The 25,987-nt window shown below is 38.0% G+C and overlaps 1 protein-coding gene across 1 annotated transcript in view; it reads left to right on the top strand.

Annotated features, from left to right (window-relative positions):
• The window catches only part of TASP1 (taspase 1), a 266,491-nt gene that overhangs the window by 199,589 nt on the left and 40,915 nt on the right, over positions 1-25,987 (top strand). The window contains exon 13 of the mRNA XM_017869316.1: positions 14,757-14,867. Within this exon, the coding sequence (XP_017724805.1) occupies positions 14,757-14,867 (111 nt within the window). The remainder of the gene's footprint in view (positions 1-14,756; positions 14,868-25,987) is intronic.

Here is a 25,987-nt window from a genome sequence, read left to right as displayed (position 1 = left end):
AGATTCCAATAAATGAGAAGCTATTAGGCTTCTCATTTATTTACTTAACAAGTATTTGTTGATCACCTACTATGTGTCAGACACCGTTCTGGGTGATCAGTGGTGAACAGAGAGTCTAGTTGCCTGTAGATTCTAGTGAGACATGTACATATTTATAGTATGTGTGGAATATGTATATATATGAATTTGTATATCTAAAAATTTAAAATATATTACTATGTGCTGTTTTCTAGCTTTATGTAAGTAAATTGTGTCTGGCCAAGAGAGTTGTAAGTTTTTCAGGAACTTTTTTTTTTTTTAATGTTTGTGTATCACACTGCCTGGGAGAGCATTGAGTACAGAGCAGGTATTTAGTATGTTCAGCGAGTTCACTAAGAATGGAATAGAGGCATACCTCATTTTATTATGCTTAACAGATACTGCATTTTTCAAAACAAATTGAAAATTTATGACAACTCTGCATTGAACAAATCTATTGACGCCGGTTTTCCAACAATGTATGCTCACTTTGTATTTCTATGTCACATTTTGGTAATTCTTAAAATATCTCAAGCTTTTTTATTGTTACTGTATCTGTGATGATAGTCTTGTCATCAGTGATCTTTGATGTTACTATGGTAATTGTTTTGGGGTGCCACAAACTGTGGTCATAAAACACTGTAAATCTAACTGTGTGTGATAAATGTGTGTGTTCTGATTGCTCCACTAACCAGTTGTTTCCCTGTTTCTCTTGCTTTCCTTGGCCTCCTTATTCATTGAGACACAATAATATTGAAATTAGGCCAATTAATGACTCTGCATGTTCAGGTGAATTGAAGAGTTGCAAATCTCTCACTTTAAGTCAAAAGCTAGAAATGATTAAGGTTAGTGAGGAAGGCATGTCAAAAGCTGAGATGGGTCAAAAGGTAAGCCTCCTACACCAGTTAGCCAAGTTGTGAATACAAAGGAAAAGTTCTTGAAGGAAATTAAAAGGTGCTACTCTAGTGAACACACAGATGATAAGGAAGTGAAACAGCTTGGTATGGGGATAGAACATCTGACATAACACTCATTGTTAAGGCATAACACTCCCTTAACCAAGATCCCAATCCAGAGCAAGATCCTAACTCTCTTTAATTCTGTTAAGGCTGAGAGAGGTGAGGAAGCTGCAGAAGAAAAGTTAGAATCTAGCAGAGATTCATTCATGAGGTGTAAGGAAAGAAGCTGCCTCCATAATATGAAAGTGCAAGGTGAAGCCACAAGTCCTGATGGAGAAGCTGCAACAGGTTATCCAGAAGATCTAGCTAAGATCACTGAAGAAGGTGACTGCACTGAACAACAGATTTTCAAGGCAGACAAAATGGCCCTCTATTCGAAGATGATGCCATCTAGGACTTTCATAGCTGGCCAGGAGAAGTCAATGCTTTGGCTTCTGAGAACATGCTGACTCTCTTGTTAGAGACTAATGCAGGTGGTGATTTTCATTTGAAGCCGGTGCTTATTTATCATTCAAAAAATCCTAGGGCCCTTAAGAATTATACTAAATCTACTCTTCCTGTGCCTTATAAATGGGACAACAAAGTCTAGATGACAGCACATCTATTTACACCACAGTTTATTGAATATTTTAATCCCACTGTTGAGATCTACTGCTAAGGAAAATATACTCCTTTCAAAATAGTTTTGCTCTATGACGATGCACGTGATCATGCAAGGGCTCTCATGGAGATGTACAAGGAGATTAATGTTTTCATGGCTGCTAACATCCATACTGAAGCTCTTATTATTCAAGGAATACATTTTATAAGGCTATAGCTGCCATAGATAGTGATTCTTCTGATGAACCTGGGTTAAGTAAATTAAAAACCTTTTGAAAACCTTCTCCATCAGGACTTGTTGCTTTTGAAATCTGGGTCAAGTAAATTAAAAACCTTCTAGATGCCATTGGGAACATTTGTGATTCACTGGAAGAGGTCAAAATAACATTCACAAGAGGTTGGAAGAAGTATATTCTAACCTTCATGGATGGCTTTGAGGAGTTTCAAACTTCATTGGAGGAAATCACTGTAGATGTGGTAGAAATATCAAGAAACTAGAATTAGAATGGTGCCTGAAGATGTGACTGAATTGCTGCAGTTTTATGATAAAACTTTAACAGATGAGGAGTTGCTTCTGTGGATGAGCAAAGAAAGTGATTTCTTGAGATGGAATCTTCTCCTGGTGAAGAAGTTGTGAACATTGTTGAAATAAGGAAAAGAATTAGGATATTGCATAACTTATTTGATAAAGCAACTTCAAGGTTTGAGAGGATAATTTGGAAAGGTCTACTGTGAGTAAAATGCTATTAAACAGTATTGCATGCTACAAAGAAATCTTTCATGAAAGGAAGAGTCAGTTGATGCTGCAAACTTCATTGCCATCTTATTTTTAAGGAATTGTTACAGCCACCTCAGTCTTCATGAGCCATCACTCTGATCCATCAGCAGCCTTCAACATCGAGGCAAGACCGCCCACCAGCAAAAGGATATGACTCATCTGAGTCTCATAATCATTAGTATTTTTTGCAATAAAGTATTTTTTAAATTATTTACTTTTTTAAGACATAGCACTGTTATACGCTTAGTAGATTACAGTATAGTAGTGTAAACATAACTTGCATATGCACTGAGAAACCAAAAAAACTTGTATGACTCACTTTATTATGGTATGCCATTTATTGTGTTATTTGCTCTGTTGCGGTTGTTTGGAAATGAACCTTCAGTATCTTCAAGGTATGCCTTTATATAGAGAAGTACATTCAAGTGAGATGCAAAAACCTATATATCATTGTACTGATACATTGTACAATTGAATTATAGCTTTCTATGTAAATGTCCTCCTGCATTAATGGATGACTCCCTATTATAGGGTTCAGGATACAGTGATTCACTATATAGGGATATATGACAGTTTCATTTAAAGTTCACAATGTAAACATTGCAGTATTTCTAGACCTAGAGTTGTAAGTTCAAGTATAACAATATGCATTTAGAATTATATAACTATATAACCTCAGTGCAATCATCAAAGTGAAAAATATTGAAGTATCCAGAAACTTAATAGAAATTGGAATGTCAGCAATCACCATTTTATCAAGGTTCCCACACAGCAGCTGTGCAAAGCCATTGTTGTTGCTATAAAATAGATTTATTTATTTACTTACTTAAAGACAAAGTTCATGAGAGCACACAAAGCTACATTAAATTGATTTTACGTCGGAATTAAAACCATGCTAGAAGGCTTCTATGTTATGTGCTTCTGCACAGTAAGTGGGATCTGACCATACAAAGTAAAAGTGAATAGAGTTGCTCTCATGGTAAAACTGGGTATGTAAGGAAATAACTCAGAGAATGAAACACAATGAGCAACAACAACTAAATGTATAATGTTCTTTAAAGTCTGATGTCCTTTGAAGGTCTTCAGGCAGTGACTGGTGGAGACAGTCCCATGTACCCCAGGTTGCTCACCTGCATTATTTGACCACATCAACTTTGTTTACCACGTCCACATAAAAGATACCAGCGTAGTCCTCCTGAAGCAAAAGGCATTGCTCAGGAGCTCTGGTACAGCGATACTGTAGATACCATAAGATTGTTAGCACACATAGAATCTAGAATTTAATGAGCAAACATTCTGTTCATCCAGAGGAAAAAAAAAAAGTTTTAATGCTATACATGTTTTAAACACTGAATCAGTGAATTCTTCTATATACACATGATTGATTGACCTAAAATGTACCAATCCTGGGTGTTTTACCTCACTCAAAGACAACTTGCCATCTAACCCCTCCTAGAACTAAGGGTTTTTGTGTTGGTTTGTTTTGCGTTCTTTTTGTCCTATTTTTTTTTGGGGAGTAGGCTGAGGGTTGCTGAGAATTATTTTGTTGGAGTATTATGGATGGTGATTATAGCCTGTGGCAAATAAAATAGATTAGCAGAGCAAGAACTGACCATGAAAAAAATGTTGCATTTCCTACTGTGTACATCTCAGAAGACATTCTACAAAGATACTTATTTGATCAAAGGCGTAAGAGATCCCTTTAAATTATGTACAAGTCTACTTGCGCATTTTATTTTAGGGTACCACGCGACATTTCTTTGTGTGAGAATACACGATCCCAGAATTTTGGAGTGACAAGGCTATAATTGACTCTGCCTTTAGGTTTTCCTGGGAAAAAATTATCAGGACATTCTGACTCTAAAGCAAAATCACAGTTAATTAAATTATGACCATATGAAAATTCTAATTAAAGCGAAGGCAAGAGTATTTGTCAAGCCAATGTTTAAGATAATGTGGAAAAATGATATGAAAGCAGCAAAGAATATTGTGAAAATAAAGCCACTTGAAATCAATATAGGAATAATTTCATCAATGGAACAGGTTAATCTAGGTATACATGCAAATACATATGGGAATTTACTGTGTGATTAAAAATGTATTTCAAATCAATGGATAAGAGAGACCTTTTTCAAGAAATTTATGTTGGGCAATTGGCCGACCATTTAGGAATATAAAACAACAACAAGATCTTCACTACAGTCTTTATACCAAAATTAAGTCCAGAAGAACTGACGTTCTAAAATTAAAAATTGTAATTGTGAAAGCACTAATAGAAAACATGGGTAAGTTAGTTTCATAATTTTTTATTAGGGAAGACCTTTCTTGTAAAACCGCCAACACAGAAGCCTTAGAAGAAAGAGACTACATATTTTGATTACATAAGCATTAAAAACTTCTGTATTACAAAAAAGGTCGTAGATAAAATTAACAAATAATATGACCAACTGGGGAAAAATATTTGCAGCACGTAATAGCCAAGGACTTACTGCCTTAATAAGTAAAGAGTATAGCAAGTTAGTAAGAAAAAAATACAAGTACCCAATAAAGATATGGATGAAGGAAATTTTCAGTTTGGAATTATCTTGATAGGACAAATCCAGACAGAAGGGCTTAACAAAATGAGGGCTTTTATTTTCTCACATAAAACGTCTGAAAGCAATCCAGCCTTTCAGCCTGGCACACAGGCTTCATAGTGCATTTGGGGCTTAGCCTCTCTCTGTTTGGCTATCTTTAGTAGGTGGCTTTATTCTTCATGAGAACAAGATAGCTGCTCCACTTCCAGGAATAAAGTCTGAAGCAGATGGCAGCAGCCAATAAAATTTGTGCTAGTCGAGTCTGCCCTTTAATAAGCTCTGCTAGAACACTTTGCCACTTAGCTAACCAGCCACAAAAGAGTTTGGGAAGCTAGGCACTTTTCTACCCCAAACAAAATTGGGGATTGCCTTACTGTAAGGAAGAAAGGGAGAATGGATAATATGTAGGCAACCAGTTGTGTATGCCGCAGATGTGAAAGCAACTCACAGATAAACACAAATGGCTTGTAAACATATAGGTAATTAATTTATTCATAAATAAATGCAAATCAACACAATAGTGTGATACTACTGTTTTCATGTATCAGATTAGTAATAATCAAAAGTTTGCTAATACCTAGTTTTTGTAAGGCTGGCATTTCCCCATTGGGAAAATAGGTACTCTCAAACACTGTTTCTTGTGGGTGTAAATATTTTTAGAGGAAAGTTTAGGAATCTGTAGCAAATAAATGAGTATGCTGATTGATTCATCAACTCTATGTTTAGGAATATATCCTATAGATATATTCATACACGTGTGAAAGGTAAATATGTCCAGATGTTCACTGTGGCATTACTTGCAATGGCAAAAAACCAAAATTGGTAACAATCTAAATGTTCCTCAATAGAATACTAAATAAAGAAGTGATGGCATCTGTGTCCAAGAGGATATTCATTGTTGAAAAGTCTAAGTGAAATTTGTGTGTGCTGAGATGGAGGATCTCTGAGCTATATTGTTGAATTTAAAAAGTCAGATTGAGAATAGTGTGTAAAACATGGTCCTATTGAATGAAAAATTTTTAAAATGCCCAGATTACATGTGGATAATTTCAGAAAGGATATACAAAGAACTCCCTTTTTTCTGATTAAAACTTTTTATTTGTGACTTTATTGATAAGAATAATTTTTTTTTTAGGGCTAAGTGACAGTGAATATAGTGCATTGAAAATTGCCTTGGTGTGGCTTTTGTCTACAAGGAACTCTTGATGGTACTTACATCTATATATAGGCCCTGGAGTGAGATAGATGCTTTCATTTTATATTATTTTGTGGGTTTTTTGTTATTTTGTTGTTATTTAAAACCTACAGTGGTAGTTTCATAGTACATTTCTTAGAAGAACAGTAATTTATTGAAAATGTACTTTTTGTCATGGGGTAGTCAAGATAGTTAACAACCATTAAGGATACCAACTGTTAACAATCAGCTGAATACCATCCAGCCCCTCCTTTTCTTGATGTAAACTGACGAGCATACCTGGTCATTGGGCCTAGTATCTGTATTATATATATTGTCTATGGAGATGTATTTCTTTACCACACTGGAAGCATTTTTGTCTCAAGCGTCCAATACCTATGTTGTTTGTTCTCTTACTTGCTGGAGTTTTTCTCGAAATTTTACTTGTATCAGAGAGGCCATCCTTGACCATCCTGATTAAATGACTGTCTCCCTCCATACCAGTCATACAACTGTGTCTCTCTTATCCTGCTTGGTTTTCCCTTCTAGCATTGATTGTTTATTGATTGTCATATCATAGATGACTTGAGACCACCGATTTTGCCTTATTCAGTATTACACAGTGGTTGGCACAGAACTGATTCTTAAATATTGTGAAGTGAATTTTTATAAAATATGAAATATTTGTTGAATGAATGTTGTGCTTCTCAAATTCATGGCTTCTACTTTAGTATTAATGTGCAAATATGCATCTATACCACCCCACCTACTCCCACAAAGGACAGTTTGCCTTCTGCCACTATCTGGCTTTATTTTGCCCTCTTCTATTTTGTGATGCTCGTGGAGATGGAGGTCTAGCAGCTGGAAACGAGGGAAAGGAAGGTGTTCACTACATTCTCCTGCATCTAGGGGTTGGCAGGGTAGTAGATTCTGAAGGCAAAGAACTTCTTCTTACCTAAAAGTTAATCATGGAGAATGCTGGAACTAGGGCTAAAAGCCTAGGCCATTTGGCTTCCCCTCCACTGAGTCTTCAGTTCTGTGTTGGACATTCCTACTTGCTCCCTTGGTCAGCAGTTCTCCTGTCTCAACCCATCATTGTTTCTGGACAATGGGTTTGTGGGATCCCAAGCCTCTCCATTTGCAGAGGAACATTCAGAAAAACAAGATGCCTTCTGATTCTTCTTAGACTGCTTTATGAATTTCAAAATATGTTGTTTTTTCTCAACTGAATTCTGTCATTGAGGACAGAGACCCTGTATTAAACTTTTTAAAAACAACAAAAAAACTATTGTCTCATTTCTAGTACAGTATTAGGTACATATACGATTGATTAAATCAAGAAGCCAAGGATTTAATTGAATTCTCAGTCTAGTTTGGTTTCTTACTCCTAATCTTTGTGGCAGTCAGTAAATTTATCCAAAGATTGAATATCTCTCCCATATGTATATGGGATTATAGTTTTGATTATAGTTTAGAAGTTTGGAATTTTCTGTTCTGAAATTTCTGTCTTTTAAATTTTGTTAGATAAGGGATTTCAAAATGGTTATTGGCCAAACTTAACTCGGTTTTCAATTCGACTCTCCTCTCCTTTTTAAAAGTTAAGTTGGAGACCTTGAAATTCTGCTTATCACCAGAAAATGGCACACAGTGATGATATCCGTAAGCTGAACTGGAGGTGGATTCTAATGCCCAGTTCCCGCTTCCTCCTTGTGTTTCTGTAGGCTCATTTACCTCCATGTGCCTGAGGTTCTTTCTTTGTTTCCTTTGGCTTCTCTTCGTGAATGTAGTGAACATCATTCCACTGGGATTTTTGTAGGAGCAGCAAATGGTAGAATGCAGTTAACTTAATATATATCTTATAGGATGATAGAAACAATCTTGTAGACTTAGGTGCATCTTAAGAGAAAAAGTCCTTGATCTTCCAGGAAGTATAAACTGTTATCCTACTTTGGTATTTAAATAATATATTTATAATCTCTTGTTCTGGAGTTGGGGTATGTGTTTTCAGTAGGGAATATTCATCATTCCCCAGTTCTTTATTTTCTTGCTCACCTGACCTCCAAACTGTCTCTGTGTATCAATGTGTTTATTTTTATCAATAGGCATGTAATTCCTTCAAGAGAGAATGGCATTCAAGTGATTTGGGACATAGGAATTAAAAAGAGAAAAGCAATGCACAGAAATACATTGAAAGGACAGAAATTCTTTATTAAATGTAATGGGAAGGTAGAACACTAGCAGCTACCTTCTAGCTACAGAATGACTCTCTTGATAAATTCCCACGTGTTGAAGAGGAAGCTTTGTGTCAGGTTTTGCAAAAGGAACTCTGATATTTTGGCTTGTCTGGTATCAGGTAATGCTGGTTGCATTCATGGGTAGAGATGAATCTCTAATACTGAAAATACTCCTAACACTATACATGCACATCAGAGACTATTAGTCCAGTGTCTAATTTTTCAGATGAAGGAAGAAAAGCATGTTTCAGAGAGATAAGGTGTCTTGTTCAAGAATACAGCATCAAATCTGGAACTCTGATTTCCTGGTTCTCTGGCTCTATGTTCTGTCCGTTTGTGTGTTGTGGACATCTGTGGATTTGTTTGTCTAATCCTAACTCCACTCCACTGGCCTTGTGGTTCTAGTTGATCATACCAGGGTTAACCCATTTGGTTTTTTTCCTTTTAGATTTTATGAGCTGGCAAGTTCCCCTTGCTGCTTTAGATTTTTCTATTTAGGAATCTGTTACTAGCAACCAAAATAATATGCATTCAAATTCTTGTTAACTTCTCTGTTTTCATCGTGATCCTCTTCTCAAATTTCTTCAGTGTTTTCATCCTTAAAGATTATAGCACAAATACAGTAAGTGGGTCTGTAATTTGTATATAGTCTGGATTTACAACCTAAGTGAATGTCCAGATTACATACATTTAATCACAGTGAGTGTGTCTCACCATCTGTAATTACAGTTTCATTCCATAGCAGTTACAGACTTAGGTATTTAGGGGATCTAGTTGAGATTATTATGGTGAATAAAGTTTGGTCTTCTTTCTTACTTCTTTACTAATCCACTTATTTTTTGCAGCTGCTTGCACATATGTTAATGGAATTTAGGATTGTCTTAGTTTATTAGTTTTTGCCCCCGTTTCCCTCTGTGGGTGTAGAAAGTGCTTAGGCAGTGCCCCACATGTCACTCCATGTTAATTTTTCTTTCTCTCTTTTTTTTTCCTTACTAGTAAGAGGAATAAATAATGTCTTCTTTTATATAGACACTTTAACATTTTTAGCTAGGGAAATTGATACCCTGTCACCACCACCATCTAGTCAGCTGAGCACTGGTTCCAGCTGTTGTAGGAGATTAACTAGGCTGGTATAGTAATACATCTTGTTCCACATGATAGCTTTTGAAAACCAGCAAAATGCTCAACGATCCTTACCATCAATGTTACTGCCGCCAAATGTTTGAATAGCATCTTAGAAGCTATAAAAGTTCATACATAAAATTCAGTCCTCAACAGCCTTCAAAAAAGCTTGAAAAAGCTGAAGAGTGCAATTTAAAAAGTTATATCTTAATAACACATAGTTGCTATCACAAGACTAAAACAAGGTTTTCTGTCTGTGTTAGTGTTTTTCCGGCACCATGGTGATAATATAAAAATCTTAGTATTTTCCACAAAAAATATGGAATCTTGAAATGCACTCTAACTGTACTTTCATTAAATAATTGGACGAGCTCATACCAAATGCAGCGCTGACATAAGCTTGCATAGTAGCCTGGGCCCCTGCTCCCTTTCGGAGTACTTGTGTAAAAGTGCCATTCTCTTCTTTTTTTTTTTTCCCCTGAGACGGAGTCTTGCTCTGTTGCTTCACCCAGGCTGGAGTGCAGTGGTGCAATCTCGGCTCACTGCAACCTCCACCTCCCAGGTTCAAGCAGTTCTCTGCCTCAGCCTCCTGAGTAGCTGGGATTACAGGTGCCCACCACCATGTCCGGCTAATTTTTGTATTTTTACAAATAGAGACAGGGTTTCACCATCTTGGCCAGGATGATTTTGAACTCCTGACCTCGTGATCCACCCGCCTTGGCCTCCCAAAGTGCTGGGATCATTTTCTTCTTTCTTGCCATTCTCTTTGCCACACTACAGTGATGTAGGCAGGAGTGTGTGTGTGTGTGTGTGTGTGTGTGTGTGTGTGTGTGGTGGAATTATTTTGCTAATAACTAGGGGGCTTCAAAGGTGAATGAGATACCTTTACCCCAGAAAGTTTGGATCTGTATAAAAGGCACTGGAGCTGAAGAACAGACTCAGTTTATCAGGGGAAAGGGAGCCAGGAAGGACAGTTCACAACCAGGGGCCCAGGGGGAAATCTTAGGGGAGTAGAGTATGGGAAGTACAAATGATGTGTAAAATAAACAGGGTGATAAGATTGGGAAGGATAAGAAAGGCTACGCCAGACTAAGGAATTTGGGCATCATTCTACAGGCGGTTGGGAGCTATTACGGGTTTTTCAGTTGTTTAATGATATGTCCATGGCTGGGTTGCATATCTCTTTTTACAGTAAACTTTGTAGTCTCTGTTTCCCATGCCTCCGATGTCCCTTCCATGAACAACTCTATTAGTTCTACTTGCAGAATATATCACAGACCCAGCTTCTGTAGATAGCCTCCACTGTCACAAGGCTCACCCAGTCCACTGTCACCTCTCAACTGGGCTGCCACAGCAGCTTGGTTGTTGCTTTTATGCTTGCCTTGCCATTACATTCTGCACAGCTAAGTAACTTTTACAAGTCCAAATAAATGTTATCACTGTCTGTGACCTGGCCCTGCCCCTCTCTTAAACTCATGTTCTATCCTTTCTTCCTCTCCCTCCCTCACCTCAGAGTCTCTGCATTTGCTGGTCGATCTGCCTGGAATGGTCTTTCCTCAGATTATCACATGGTTAGCTCCTGACCAAAAGAGGCCTTCTTGCTCTTTGATGTAGACAAGGCTCAGCCCCAGTGACACTCTCCATCATTTACCTGGTTCATTTTCTTCATAACACTTACTGCTATTGGGTGGATTTCCATATTGGTTTGTGAGTTTAGTACTTGTCCCCCAAGCTGCTCAACTGGATGTATACAGGGGCTTTGTTGACTTCTGTATCCCCAGTGCCTAGAAGAGTCCTGGCACTTACTACATTTTTATTAAATTAATTAATTTAGAGATTTGAATGACTAGAGCAGCAGGCCAGATTAGAGCTGGTTGCAGGGTTTCTTGGACAATGAGAATACACTGAGGGTCTTGTCAGTGGGAATGAAGGGAGGGGGCAGGCCAAAATGAGGTCATAGGGAGAACTAACAGATTTGACATGGTGTAAAGTGTTGACTTGTTGGAGAGGGAAGAGGTAAAGGATTTTGAGCTTAGATGAGCTATTGGAGGCCAGGAGAAGTTTCTGGATTTGGTGGTAAAAGGAACAGTTGTAGAGGTGCCATGTTTGAGTACTGTTGGGATGGAGATTTCCAGCACACAGTTGCATTTTGAGGTTATTCAGAGATTTTTTTGTTACCTGAGAGGCATTGCTACAAATGAAGCAAGGATCATGGCTCAGAAGATGCTGGGGGAAGCCGTATTTCCTGCTGAACTGTAGCTTGGCTGTAGCAAGTCATTGAACCTCTCTGAAGCTCAGGTTCTTCATCTAGAAATGATAATAAAAAATTGCATGGCAGGGTGGTTCTGAAAATTAAACTCAAAATGTCTCATGGCAGGATGGTTCTGAAAATTAAACTTTTCTCAGTGTATTATATTTCTCCCTCTTTTTTTTTTTTTTTAGCTCATCAGTATGAGAGTTTATATTCGTTTACTCTAGCAATTCACATCCTAGCTACATAGTATACTGTGATTCCATTTCATTTCTTGTACAAGTCTTATTTTTTTTTTGGTATTATTTTTCATCTCCAAACTTTCCTCAAAATCTGAAACATTTTCTCTCAGTAATTTCAAATCAACAGGTATTCAGTCAGTTTATTTTTCCCTCCCCTTAGAATTACCTTTCCTGGCCTCCTCTGACTTCATGCTCCAATTCAGAGTTTGCTCTCTCAGCTTGCTGCATAGCTCTGTCATCTGGAATCCCATTGTCTTCTCTTGTTTTGGATCCTCTGTATCCAGATCTTATTTTCTTCCTCATTATTTACTGCACTTCTTCATTCTGTCAAGGAACATTCATCCTGTAGCTTTCTGAGAAAGAATGCATAGGAGATAATCTCTTTGAGACTTTGTAGAGCTTTATTCCGCTTTCATACTTCATTGACCTTTTGGCTGAATATAGAATTCTAGGTTGGAAATAATTTTTCCTCAGCATTTTGAAGAGAGTGCCTCATAATCTTTTAGCTTCAGGTATTGCTGTTGTTGAGAAATCTGATGCCATTGTAATACCCTTGCTTTCCATGTGATCTTTTCTTCCCATTTGAAAGTTTTTAGACCCTTCTTTCCTTCCTTAGTATCTTAGTATTTCATAGTGATAAATCTTCATGGGGTGCCTTTTTCATGAGTTGTACTGGGAGGTTGATGGACCTTTTCAGTTTGAACACTCATCTAAAATTCTTGGAAATGTTTTTGAATTATTTCTTAGAAATTTTACTCCTTTTATTTTTTCTAGTCTCTCTAAAACTCCTGTTATTCACATATTGGATAGTTCTGGCCTAGTCTTATGATTTTTTTATATTTTCACTCATTTTCATCTGTCTTTTAATGTTTTTTGTTGTCGTTGTTGTTTTGTTTTACTTTTCTTCTGCTCAGTACACTTGCCCAAATTTTTCCTGTATAACTATTTTGTTTCTTTTGGTCTCTGTCTTTCCTAAAACAGAGGCCTAACTAAAACAACTAATAATCCTAGATTGTCTGCACTAGTTACATATCAATGGTTTGGTATTAACTATTTAATAGTTAAACGCCAAGCTGAACTAAAATCCTTTTGTGTATGAGTCATACTTGTCATCTTGAAGCCCTCACCCTAAGGCAAGGACATGTTTTCTTGCGGGCATCTCTCAAGTGGGTCTTTAGTCTTGAGTTGGCTGGGTGGCTAGAAAGGGACTATCTAGTCTCTTCTTGGAGTATATCAGTTTGATTTCTTGCATCCTGGGAGCTGGTTATTTCACTGTTTAGCATAAAGACATACCTCAGCTCCCTGTTTTCAGTGTGTAGCCTCTTTCCTGCCCTGGGCTAACCCTGATGCTCCCAAGTCTCAACTCTCTCTGGTTCACCTTCTCTAGAGAGTAAATATCCTGGCTTCTTCAGGGTTAGGGAGGAGTCACTTCCTTTTTGGAAAGGAACTGCAGTTCTGATCTCCTGTTCTAGATCAGGAGTTGGCAAAGTTTTTCTGTGAAAGAGCTAGAGAATACAGATTATGGGCTTTGCAGCCTGTATCACGGTCTGTGTGGCATGTTGTCCTCCTCCTCTTCCTCCTCCTCCTTTTTTTTTCCTCTTTTAAACAACCCTTTAAAACTAAAACAAAACAAAATGATGGCATTCTTAGCAGGACAACCTCTGATCTAGAGGATTCTTTTGGACATTGTCAGCTTACCATCTTTTATCATCTCTACCCTGTACTCCTGCCTTCAGAGGAACTTGAAGCCTCCAATTTCTGAAACTTTTTGCATTTTATGGCAAAACTGGTTTGGTTTCCTGTGGGTATCCTCCACTCCAATTTTCCCCTGCCTCACGAAAACTTAGGTTTCAGCTTTCGTGGGTTTGCTAGGTGAGCAACCACTTATCTGTCTTCTTACCATTTTCCAAAACGTCAGTTTTTTCCTTGTCTGCCTCTTTCTCTGCTCTTATTGGGCTATGGCTTTTTTCTTCCTTTCCCATCAGGTCAGTAGGATTTGGGGAGGGAGGGAGAAAAATACATGTATTCAATATAGTAAGTTTAACCAGAAGCTCCCACCAAATCCAATTTGGTTGGGTTTGATTTTTTACTACTCTCTTTGATAGTTCTTGGGTTAATTTTGCATTTGTTCTCCACGTGCTCACTTGCTATGCCAGATGGTTGAAGAAGATGTCCTTGGGGAAGAAAAATGAGGGGTTTTAAAATATAATGTTCTTGAAATGCTCACAGTGGTTCAGTGTGTGAGATCTCAAAGAGGCCCAACTCTTTCTAACCACCAGACTCTCATCATACAAATGCAGTTTCACCCTTATTTGTGCGAACCATCAGAGGCATTTAAAAATGTTTATAATAAAGTTTGTGGCTTATTGTTTCAAATTGCATTTAAGGTAGTAAACTGAAGCTTTTGGTGGTGTGTCCCTGACAGCAGGGAGAGCCTGTGATAAGTGATCCCTAAGAGCTGATCAAAGAGAGTCGTTGAGCATTTTTTCCTGTATTTGTGTTTTGGTCCTTTAATCTGGTAGCGTTTCCACTTCCATTCGGAATACAGTAATGCACATTCCCTCCCCCACTTACATCTTCCTGACAGCATGTGGCATTTTCTTTGCCAAATGGCCCCTGTTCAGGCATAAACCTGCCTTTGCCATCAAGTATATAATGAGGTATGAACAATGGTGGTTGTTAGAAAATGGGCATCTTTCAAGATCTTATTCATGCCACATTTTTGTTCTAATAATCAAATGAAAATTGAAAATTAAAAAAGTAAAATTCACTGAAAAATGACTACTAGTCCTTTCTGCCTAGGTTCACCTTTCCTCGCCAGTGAAGATGGCGTGCTAGGCGGAGTGATTGTTCTCCGTTCCTGCAGATGTTCTGCCGAGCCTGACTCCTCCCAAAATAAGCAGACGCTTCTAGGTAAGTGAGACATGTGCATTGTGTGCGTCTTTCTCTTTTATTTTATTTTTTCAAGAAAAAATGAAAATATGTATACCCTTAAGTCAATAATTTTAAACGGCGAGAGGGTCGGCATTCTTTATTGCTATCTGAACCTCCCTGTTCTGCTGATCGTTTTCCGTAGGTAAGCATATAAAAGATGAATGTTCATTTTTTAAGTACACACTTAGAGAATACATTTCAAATAAGCTTAGAACCAAGGACCTTTACTAAAGTCCAGTATTAACAACGTTGGACCATGTATTCATGCCCTATCTTATTCTGCAAAGCACTTGAGGTGACCCCATAACAAGAGAGAGAAGCTTCTTCCTGTTCCCATTCCCCAAAAGGAATGAGAAGCGTGTGAAGAGCTACTGGCCTAGAGGTCAGTCCTGGCTCCGTGGCTCGTTAGCCATGACACCTTCGTGCATCGGTCTTGCTGTTCCATGCCATTTCCTCATCTGTAAAACAAGGACGTCTGCCCTCCCCTCCTCATAAAGCTGTGGTGAGAGAGGGTCAAATGAGTGTTTTTGCAGATTTGCAGATGTCCATCCAGATGTGTGGTTTTGTTTCCAGCCAAGCACCAGTGGGATGAAACCCAGCCCACCCTCTGTTTGTGAAGGCACAGAGTTGTGGGGCGGCCACTGACCACAGAGTTGCCTTTTTCTAATCCATCTCTCCAGAGGGGACACATTAAAAAAATCTGCATAAAGGTGACACATACACTAGCAGGGGCACCATATGTTATTTTTTTAAGTTAACTTTTTAACTGAAGCATACGTACATTTTTAGAAAAGTGTACAAATCATAACTGCAACTGCTTGATGAATTATCACAAAGTGAGCCCACCCCCCTGTAACCAGCACCCAGATTAAAAAAAAATAGAACTTTACCACAACCCCAGAAGTCCCCTTTTGACCCCTTCTGATCTCTACCCCCTCCAAAGTTAAACAGTATGCTGACTTATAACACCATGGTTAGTTTTGCCTGGTTTTATGTATTATGTCAATAGAATCAGGAGTATGTATCACTTGTGTCTAGTCTTCAGTCAGTATTTAAGCTTGTTAGATTCATCCACGTTACATGCAGTAGGAGTTTGTACATTTTCATTGCGATAGCTCAGTGTACTAGTCCATTCTTGTGTTTTTTGTTGCTTTTGTTTTTTTAAATACAAGCACTATAGGTCATCCACGGGAGTTGTGGTAGTTTAACCCTTCCTGTAAATTTCCTTACAGAAAGCATGAGTGGTGCCTGATGTATATTGTGTGATTGTTGTCAATTGCTATAGTACACATCCCTTCATAGTTTATGAAGTAGAAGACTGAGTGTTTTTTATGGGTATAAAAATACTTTTTCTATAGAAGCCTAAAACATTTTCATAAAATCTCTTTGTTCATTCCTCATAGAAAAGTACACTTTATATAAAAGGCCTTTTCTTCACCTGGACGCTAACCACCAGCTATATATATATATATATATTTTTTTTGCCATAGTCGTTCCTTCTACCCTCTGTACATAGTACCTAGGTTACATCAAGGAGATGTGCTTTTTAGCAGTCATGTTTTGTTAAACCAAGACAAATACTAGTTTTATTCTTTGGTATCTTAATCATTGTTGAATCCTTTGAATGTTCTTCCAGTTAGATAGTTAAACCCAGTCTGGTTTGTTTTAAACATATGCGGAGGATGGACATGGGGTTTCCATAAAACCTTTGCAGGGGCATGGATGAAGTTGGAAACCGTCATTCTCAGCAAACTTAACACAGGAACAGAAAACCACAGCCCCATAACTGGGAGTTGAACAGTGAGAACACATGGACACAGGGAGGGAAACATCACACACTGGAGCCTGTCGGGGGGTAGGAGGCTAGGGGAGGGATAGCATTAGGAGAAATATTTAATGTAGATGACAGATTGATGGGTACAGCAAGCCCTCCATGGCATGTGTATACCTATGTAACAAACGTGCACATTCTGCACATGTATCCCGGAACTTAAAGTATAATAAACCAAACAAACAAAAAACCTCAGGAGAACAACCCTTAGTGTTTGGGCAGCGGTGGGTTGCAGGGGGGCATTAAAATTGTTTCATCGATTATTCCTAAAAAGGAGTATCACAGTACTCTGCTGAGCCCGGACTCTTACCTATTTGTGTTAACTCTGAAAACTGTAATGTCTTTTTGGTTGGCTTTTCATTTTGGTGGTACAAAATGCATATTTAAGGATAAGCCATAGTATTTTAGCTCACATTATATAGTTTTTATTACCAATGTAGTGATATATAAACTCTTTATTTCAAGAGGAAGCATTAAGTGTGAAGTACCAATTTATGAAATAAGTGAAACCTTGCCATTCGTTAACTGGAGGCGTTGATGCTTGTGAAGTTTATCTACTAAAACCTGGCGAACATAGGCTAATGTCAATTTATAGATGCTACCAATTATGTGAACTTTCCATAACAAGTATGAATGTTAAGTATGTGGTAAGAAAATAAATTCAAACGGTATAGAAGTAAAAAACAAAGTAAATTCAAACAGTATAGAAGGACAGGAATCAAAGATGTGAAAGTCACCTTTTATACTCCATTTCCAGAGCCACCAGTCAGTCTTTGGTTCTGGTTATTCTCACGGGAAACACCCTCACTCTATAGAATGTGCTCACACATCTATTTCTTGATTAGTCAGTAACTTGTGACCCCTTGCTGTGAAAAAATTAAAAACCCAGCTGACACCATATCCCACTTCTCTTCCTTCCTGATTTTTGTTGGAATTCTACTCTAACTTGAAATAATATTTTAAATTTTATTGCACTTCAACACACTGTTTCTTGATCCATTAACTTTATATAATGTCTATCAAACATTCTTCACCACTTCAACTATGTAAGTTGAGGAAAGTTCATGCACTGTTTTCTGTTAGTCTGTTTTCATGCACTGTTAGTCTGTTTTCTGTGGCTTATGACAGAATACCTAAAACTAACAGAATACCTGAGTGATTTGTAAAGAAAATTAATTTATTTCTTAGAGTCGTGGAGGCTGAGAAGTCCAAGGTCAGGGAGCTGCATGTGATGAGGGCCTTCTTGCTGGCGGGGACTCTCTGTGGAGTCCATAGGGGCACAGGACATCACATGGTGAGGCGGCTGAGTGTGCTAGCTCAGGTCTCTCTTCCTCTTCTTATAAAGCCACCAGTTCCAGTCCCATGATAACCCATTCATCTGTGAAGGTATTAATCCATTCATGAGGGCACAGTCCTCATGACCTAATCACCTTTTCAGGGTCCCACATCTTAATACTGCCATTTTGGGGAATAGGTTTCAACATGGATTTTGGAGGAAACAAACATTCAGACCCTATAGCACTCGCTTTTCTCCTTTTCTCTTCCTCCTTCACTCTCCTACCTCACCTCAACCTCTGTCAACAATACCATTGTTGTTATGATTATTAACATGTGCCTTCTTATATCTATACTTATCTCTGTAGTTTGATCAGGGGTTGACTCTAAATAGTGTCAGTGACCAGCATTGACAGCGTCAAGATTATAGTATAAATAGTGCTCACTGCATACCCTAGAAGCAGAAGATCGGACCCGTAGAGATCAGGGTTTGTCATAAACCTCTGCCTGTGAAAGGAGACTGTTTCAGTCATTGAGATCAAGTGGATTCTCCTTTCTATCAATTGCTCAAATTAGCTATAAATTAATTTGCTTCATGTTTGGACCATGACTTCCATTTATTGCTTTGTCACTGTCATAAGAGTATAACTATAAACTCATGGCTCCTGGATGCTCAGTAATTTCTAGTAACGAGAAAGCTCAGAAGTCTTTCTTTTCTACACATCCAAATAAAACAAAACAATTTCCAAAATTAAAAAAAAAAAAACTTAACTGCTGTATATTGTTAATCACTTTTTTGGTCCCAAGAATAATATAATCACACAATCTCCTCCTTTTCTATGTCCACTTTCTTTTCTCAAAATCATAAATATTTTTCTCATTACATCACACAAGCAGTTTCAGTCAAACCTCATTGCTGCTTGATGGAGTTTCCTGGAAGCCGTTAGGTAGACTCTCCTCTTGACAAATACATTAGTTATCAGAGCTCCAGTGGGCTGCTTCCAAGGTGATATGACTCAAGTAATGGACACTTTTGAGGTTTGCCCTTTGTCTACTAATTCATGAATAGAATTGGAGAATCTCAGATATGAAGGAACTTTCAAAGTCCACTTGTGTGACCTTGTTACAGGTGCTTTGTCCATAGTTTGTTGAATACTCCTCCCTTCGAGAGGTGAAGCTCAATTCCCCTGCCCTTGACTGTGAGCCAAACACTGCAAGACTCGCTTCCAACCAATAAATTTATGGCAGAAGTGACAGTGTCCGATTTCTGAGACTAGGTCAGAAAGGCATTGTGGCTTCCTCCTTGGGCTCTCTGTTGAATCACTCCCTCTCAGTGAGACCAACTGCCATGTCATGAGAACACTCAAGCAGCTGTGTTTTGGGGAAGCCCACTTCGCAAAAAACTGCGACCTCCTCCCAACAGCTGCTTCTGAGGAACCAGGGCTTCCTGCCAACAGCCTCAGAGATCTGAGTGAGCCTTCAGATGACAGCAGTCCATGGCAGCATCTTGACTGAAATCTCACTGGAGACCCTTTGAAAGAACCACCCAATGAAGCCACTGCGGAATTTCTGACCCACAGAAACTGAGATAATAAGTGTTTGCTGTCTTAAACCACCACATTTTGAGAGAATTTATTATGTAGCAGTAGATAACTAATAAGCCTTTTAAGCCCTTCTGCCTAATTAGCTGTGATGACAAATCAAGGTGCTCTGTTGCCATCTTTAGGCAGCTTTTGGATTTTTGTTTCTATCAGTAGATCCTGATTCTTTTTTTGTGTACCCTCTAGGACAAATGTGATGTGTGTCCTCTTCAATGCAGTCTCTAATCAAGTTTCCCTCACCTCCAGCCTTTCCTTCTCTATTTGTCCCCTCAGTCCCATCTCCATTATTGTTCTCCGTGTTCTTTCTATATAACAACTGTGCAGCTGGCCCAGAGAACATAGCCATAGGTCCCAAACCAGGGGCAGGAGAGAAGACTTCCCTAAAGAAGAAAGGGCAAAAATGAGAACTTGACCTAGAGAGCCACACCAATCCCAAGATCAGAAGGACACTGTTCAACCCAACAGTGACATAAATATATATAATTAGTTTACTCTATGTCTAAGCTAAATGTTGAATCTTCTTATGTATGCTAAAGTAAAACAAACATTGTATCTCTTACTGTTACTTCCATGCTCCTTACCTTTAATTTTTCAGCAGGCAACACACACGCATACACACAGACACACAGACACACACACACACACACACACACACACACACACACCCTCTGCTGGTGAATTTCCTGGAGCACAGATGGGAGCTACCTAACTTGATGGGAAATGGCATCCCCTGATCTGACCTCAGAATATGCTTTCAGTGTTATTTCTGACTAGTCCTTTAAAAAAAATTGACAAATAATTGTATATGTTCATGGAGTTCAACTAGTTTTTCTTTTCCTTCATTCATTCTCAATATCTTAACTCTGGCCACTCCAAATCACTTGGTCTTCCAAAGAGTTATTTTTGCTTTCTCCCCCAATAACTTGCATATGCTCTTGCTGTGCTAAGCTCTGGGCCAATAAAAGTCTTTAAAACCCTGATCAAATGTGAATCTTCGAATCCTCTGGAAGTCCTCCCCCCGCCAGGTAATTTGCTCCTTCCTTGTGCTCTGTTAGCACCATGCAGTTGACATTCCTTCTAATAATGACTGTGACACATCCTAGCCCCTTCTCGTAGGCCAGCACTTCTTAATCTTTTTTCCGAACTCAGTTATTTGAGAGGAATAAATCACAGGTCTTTGAGCTCCAGTGACACACACAGGGGTTATAGAGGTTTGAAATATCTTCCCAGGCACTGGAAAATTCCACTGCTTCTAAGAATCATACCACCAGATTGTGAGCTATTCAAGGGCAGAAGTCATGTCATATTGAACTTAATAGGCTCCCAATAATTATTGGATGGATCCAATAATTATGCCAAATGGAGTTTCTTTATTGATTATTTAGCAGAAACAAACTTTATTAGAAGTTGACTCTTCTTCTAGAAAAATGAAATATAACAGAATATATCCTCATGCTCATAAAAAAACAAACAATATTGGTTGGAAATGTTGGATAATGAGGAGCATCCAAGAACTAGATGATTTTGAGGCAGTTTAAAGGGATCACAGAGGAAAGTCTCCACAAATAGCCTTGTAAAAGGACAGACGATTAGGATGTGAACATGTTTGCAACACCCATCCTGCGACCTCCTACCTCCAGATCATGAGATGCTGACAAAGCCCAGCCTACAAATCGCTGATTTAACGCAAAGCAAATGCTTGCCCCTGGAATGAAACAGCTGAAAAGAATTTTCTCTCTGCTTTTAGAGAAAAAATAAGCCAATATATTTTTACCTGCTGAAGTACAATTACATGTGCTTTCCAGGCCTCTACAGAAGTGCTTTATTGAGGCTGCCGTATATAGTATGGTTAATAAATGATAAACAAAGGCATATCAAATCAAGTCTTCTGGTGAAAAAATGAGTTCTTTACCATTTTCAGCTTGTAATTAGATACAGGTAATTAGAATATATGCAAATATATAGCATAAACAGCCAATCTTAGTATATGGGTTAATTTCCTGTTTTGCACCTTGTACCAAAACATGTGTTGTTGGGAGCCTGGTAAACCCTATGAAGTTCAGGGGTGTCTGCCAGGGAGTGGTCAGTAGGAAGCAGTGAATATGGGGATCAATGAGAAATACATTCCATATATTTAAGAAAAATCTTAAACAATTCAGGGTAGGAGGCATATGGGCTCTTAGAGGTAAAAAAGGCTGTGTGTTTAGCCAGTGGCCTTTGTGCCAAGCTTGTGTTGGAGTTCTTCATCCTAAACAGATTTGAGGCCCACAGTTCATCCAGAGCCTGATTATGCGATGAGCACACATGGTAATTGTTACCTTGCCATTAAGTTAGCCCCACCTTACCCAGAGAATAACTTCAGGTTCTTTCCTATCGACAGATGTGTTCATAATGTTAATAATTAACTTTCGTACATGATACTGCTTCCATTTGTGCAGCTACCCTTTTATCCAGTTTTGTTTTCATCTTTTACTATGAAATGTTTCATATATTTTTAAAGGAAGGACATAATAAATTTGTAAGTTATAAAGGACAATAATAAAATGAACACCTGTGGACCTGCCACCCAGCCTAAGAAATTGCCCATTACCCATATGTTTGAAGCCCCCATGTGGGCCTCTCTGATCTTACTACTGTGCTTTCTCCCCATCCTTTACTTTATGTTTACCCCCTGCTTTTCCTGAAAGCTTTTTTCACACTTTTGTATATCTCTAAATAATACATTGTTTAGTTTTCCTTGATTTTAAACTTTATATAAATGGTATATCATCATATGATTTATTATATGAAAATTTTTGCATGTTCTCACATAATTACCTGAAAGGATAAGGAGTTATTTTATCACTGTAGACATAGCTCTATCAAATCAAACTGTTTTACTGTGGCCAATTAGAACTTAAATGCAGTGTTTTTCTCCCTCTTTTCAGAATAGGCAAAGTTCTTCATCGAGTGCTTTGTTTTGTTGCTGTTACCAAAGTATGCTGTGGTTTCAAAATAAAAAATGTTAAATTGAATTGGTGCTTCCTGGAACATTAAAAAGATAAAAGGTTATTTTACTGTAAGTTAAAATTCCAAACCGCCTTTTGGTTTTACTGGTATTAAAAATTTGGCGAGCACATATAAACACACGTACTTCAAAGGAGCTTCATTCTCAGGGCACCAGCAATATCACTTATTTCCATTACATGGCACACGCCACAGTGAGCACTTATGACTAGGCATTTCTGCTGGGCTCACATGATCATAAAAGTAACTGTCAAAGAGAAGGCAAATTAACTTTTAGACTGGTAGTGGGAAAAGAGGTACTTATAGATGTTTGTCTGATGTTAATAACTTTATCTTAAAAATGGTTTTAAAACTTTGTTCTACGTGACAGTCCATTGTCATGGTTGGAAGCTCATTTCTTTAGTGCCTCAGCAATGTTTTGGAATTGTTACATCTTCACTGTAGTGAAGATATCTCTTAAGAGATAAGCCACATTTTAGTTCTTATTTAAGGATCAGGTGAAAAGAAAAACATTAAATAATTTAGGTGCAAGGTGAATAAGGCAGACATGATATTTAAACTTTTCAACGATGAAGTATTAATCTGATGAAGTATTAATCTGATGAAGTAGTGCTCTGAGATTAATATTTTCAGAATTAGTTTTGGTTTTATAATGCAAAGATGTTGATTGCAAGTATCTATAATCTGCCACTTTGTTTATACCAGAACTTTCTTTCCTTTAAATCATGAACGTATCTCTATACATTGTATCACTAATATACTCTGAATATTGGAAATAGATTTTCATCTGTAATTTTCTTTTCCATCATGAGAAGTATAGTTCTAGCAATTATCTTGCCAAGAATTATTATTTTTTGGCTCACAAAGTTTTCCAACTGAAATATAGAATACGAACACTTATGAATAGAATTCTAGTGACTATGTAATTCTTATTACACTCAGGAAATTTTATAGTCAGTTTCATCTGCTCAAAGGGTAATAGAGTTTACCATGAAATAAATCCTAAAAAAGTATTTGTTGAATGAATAAAATTGTGTTTTAATAAAACTTGTTTTACTGAATGGTTTTGTGTTCACCAGAGAACTTCCAGGTCCCGACCAAGTGGCCCTCTGTTTCCAGCAGCTTCTAATACAATAAAAGGATAAAACAGAAAGATAATTGAAGTGTCCTCCAGGGCTTATATTACTATTTGACCCACATCCTCCTCTTTTCAGTCAGCATCCTTCATTATTTAGTCTTGAACAAATCTGAACAAGCCTTGGAAAGAGGTAATGATTATTTTCTTGGCTTAATGTAACCAGGATTCTATAGAACTCAATCCCCATTGCTCCCAAGACAGTTAAGTGGTGAAAGTTTTTCAGGGAAGCATGCCAAGTCGAAGTTTCTTCACGGCCGTAATGGGACATGCATTATATGAGTCTTAGGGATTCCATGTCAAGACGGTAAAGCGTCTTTGCATTTTTTTTTTTCCTTAAAGATAAACCTCTTACTGGTTATAAAGACCCTAACAACCAGGGGCAAAATTCTACAGCCATAAGAGGAGACTGTGCTATTTACAGTGCCTCATTCTTCCCGTTTAAAAAATGAATTTCTTTATTCAATAAGGAGTAACTTAAATACTGTGCAGAATGGCCTAGGGCGTGCCATTTGACCTAAGGCTCAGGAGTGACAGCTTACTTGGCAACTGCCCAGCCCAAGACAGTTCTGATTTTAGAGTTCTGTTTTCCTTGCAAGCTACTCTGGGATGTGAAGCCAAGCACAGAGGTTTTAAGTGGGTGTGGGAGCCAGTGCAGCTGGGGGTTGTTAACAACAATTGGAGGACAATATATGTATATATATCTTTAAAGAGGAGGAGAGTGGCTGATGACTTCTTTCTGATCAGAAAAATGAATCCATTTGGATAGAAAAAACTTACTTGCAACCTGGTAAGGAAACTGTTTTGTCTGACTTAATTTAAACAGGATGATATGCGGATGATTTTGAAAGAGAAGTATCCTAGGGAAAACTTCATGAAAGAAGTAGCTTTTAGCTCTTTTAACCCATAAAGCTGGTGATTTAAATGCCACTAGGAGGCAAAGCCTTGCATTGGGGATTAAGGGCTGCTTTATATAGCAGAGCTCCACCAAGACTGAAGTCGTACCACTGTTGGACATATACATTTACTTGTTCCAAATTCTTAAATACAACTTTCTGGAAAGCCTAGCTTCTAAGATGAAGTACAAATACATTGTGAAGGTTCTTATAATGCAATTAATCCATCATTGATGAAGCGCACACGTACAGCTCATCCCTATCTAAGCCATTCTCCAACGATGGAACACGATCAATAGTGTGTACCTTTTCTCACATTGCATTTGTATGACATGATGTGTTAAGAAGCCACTCGTTAGAGAAGAATTCTGCCAAATCTGTGTCCATGTTTCACATGTTGAACCTACTCAGGAACTTATTTTAGTGTGTTGTTAATGTTTTCTGATGAGAATCTTTTCATGGTCTGGGCATTTCTAGAAGTCTCGCAAATCCCTGGGCTTTGGCCTTCTAAAGAACCTAAGCATTTTTCAATCAGTAGTTGAGGTTATAAACAGTTACTAGTCACTACCAAAGGAAAATGGTACTTACTGAAAGGCTAGAAGCTTCTCTAGATGGAAATAAGCTTGAGCTTGACCACACCAAGACTGTTATAGCCAGTGCTTTCACAGGCTCAGATGTGTCACTTCAGGCCACTCATTTACCCTGCATGTTGCCTGAGTTCATGGTCTCCCTCATGTAATAATTATACCTTGAAAAATTCCAGTGCTATGAAGTAGCGTTTCCCATGTTTGCTGTATTATTAGAATTATCTTTTAATACTCTTACCATAAACTTCAATTTTCAGTATATGGAAGAATTTCAGATTAAGTACTCAAAATCAGGAGATACATTATAGACTCCCAGATATCACTGATAGTAAATGCTACTCTTTTTTTTTTCTCGCTCTGTCGCCCAGGCTGGAGTGCAGTGGCGCGATCTCGGCTCACTGCAAGCTCCGCCTCCTGGATTCATGCCCTTCTCCTGCCTCAGCCCCCCGAATAGCTGGAACTACAGGCACCTGCCACCATGCCCAGCTAATTTTTTGTATTTTTAGTAGAGATGGGGTTTCACTGTGTTAGCCAGGATGGTCTCAATCTCCTGACCTCGTGATCCACCCGCCTCGGCCTCCCAAAGTGCTGGGATTACAGGCATGAGCCACCATGCCTGGCCGATAAATGCCACTCTTTTACTGAAATTGTAAATTTTTATGTGTAACCGTATTTGAGCAAACTTTGTACTACTCTTTGCTGAGTTTTAATTATAATTTATATTTAATTTATTTATATATGATATAATATATATAATTATATATAATT

This window comes from Rhinopithecus bieti, unplaced genomic scaffold, assembly GCF_001698545.2.
Source record: "Rhinopithecus bieti isolate Rb0 unplaced genomic scaffold, ASM169854v2 scaffold_8, whole genome shotgun sequence".
NCBI lineage: Eukaryota > Metazoa > Chordata > Mammalia > Primates > Cercopithecidae > Rhinopithecus > Rhinopithecus bieti.
Note: the sequence above shows the minus strand (reverse complement) of the source record. Positions and strands in the feature narration are given on the sequence as shown.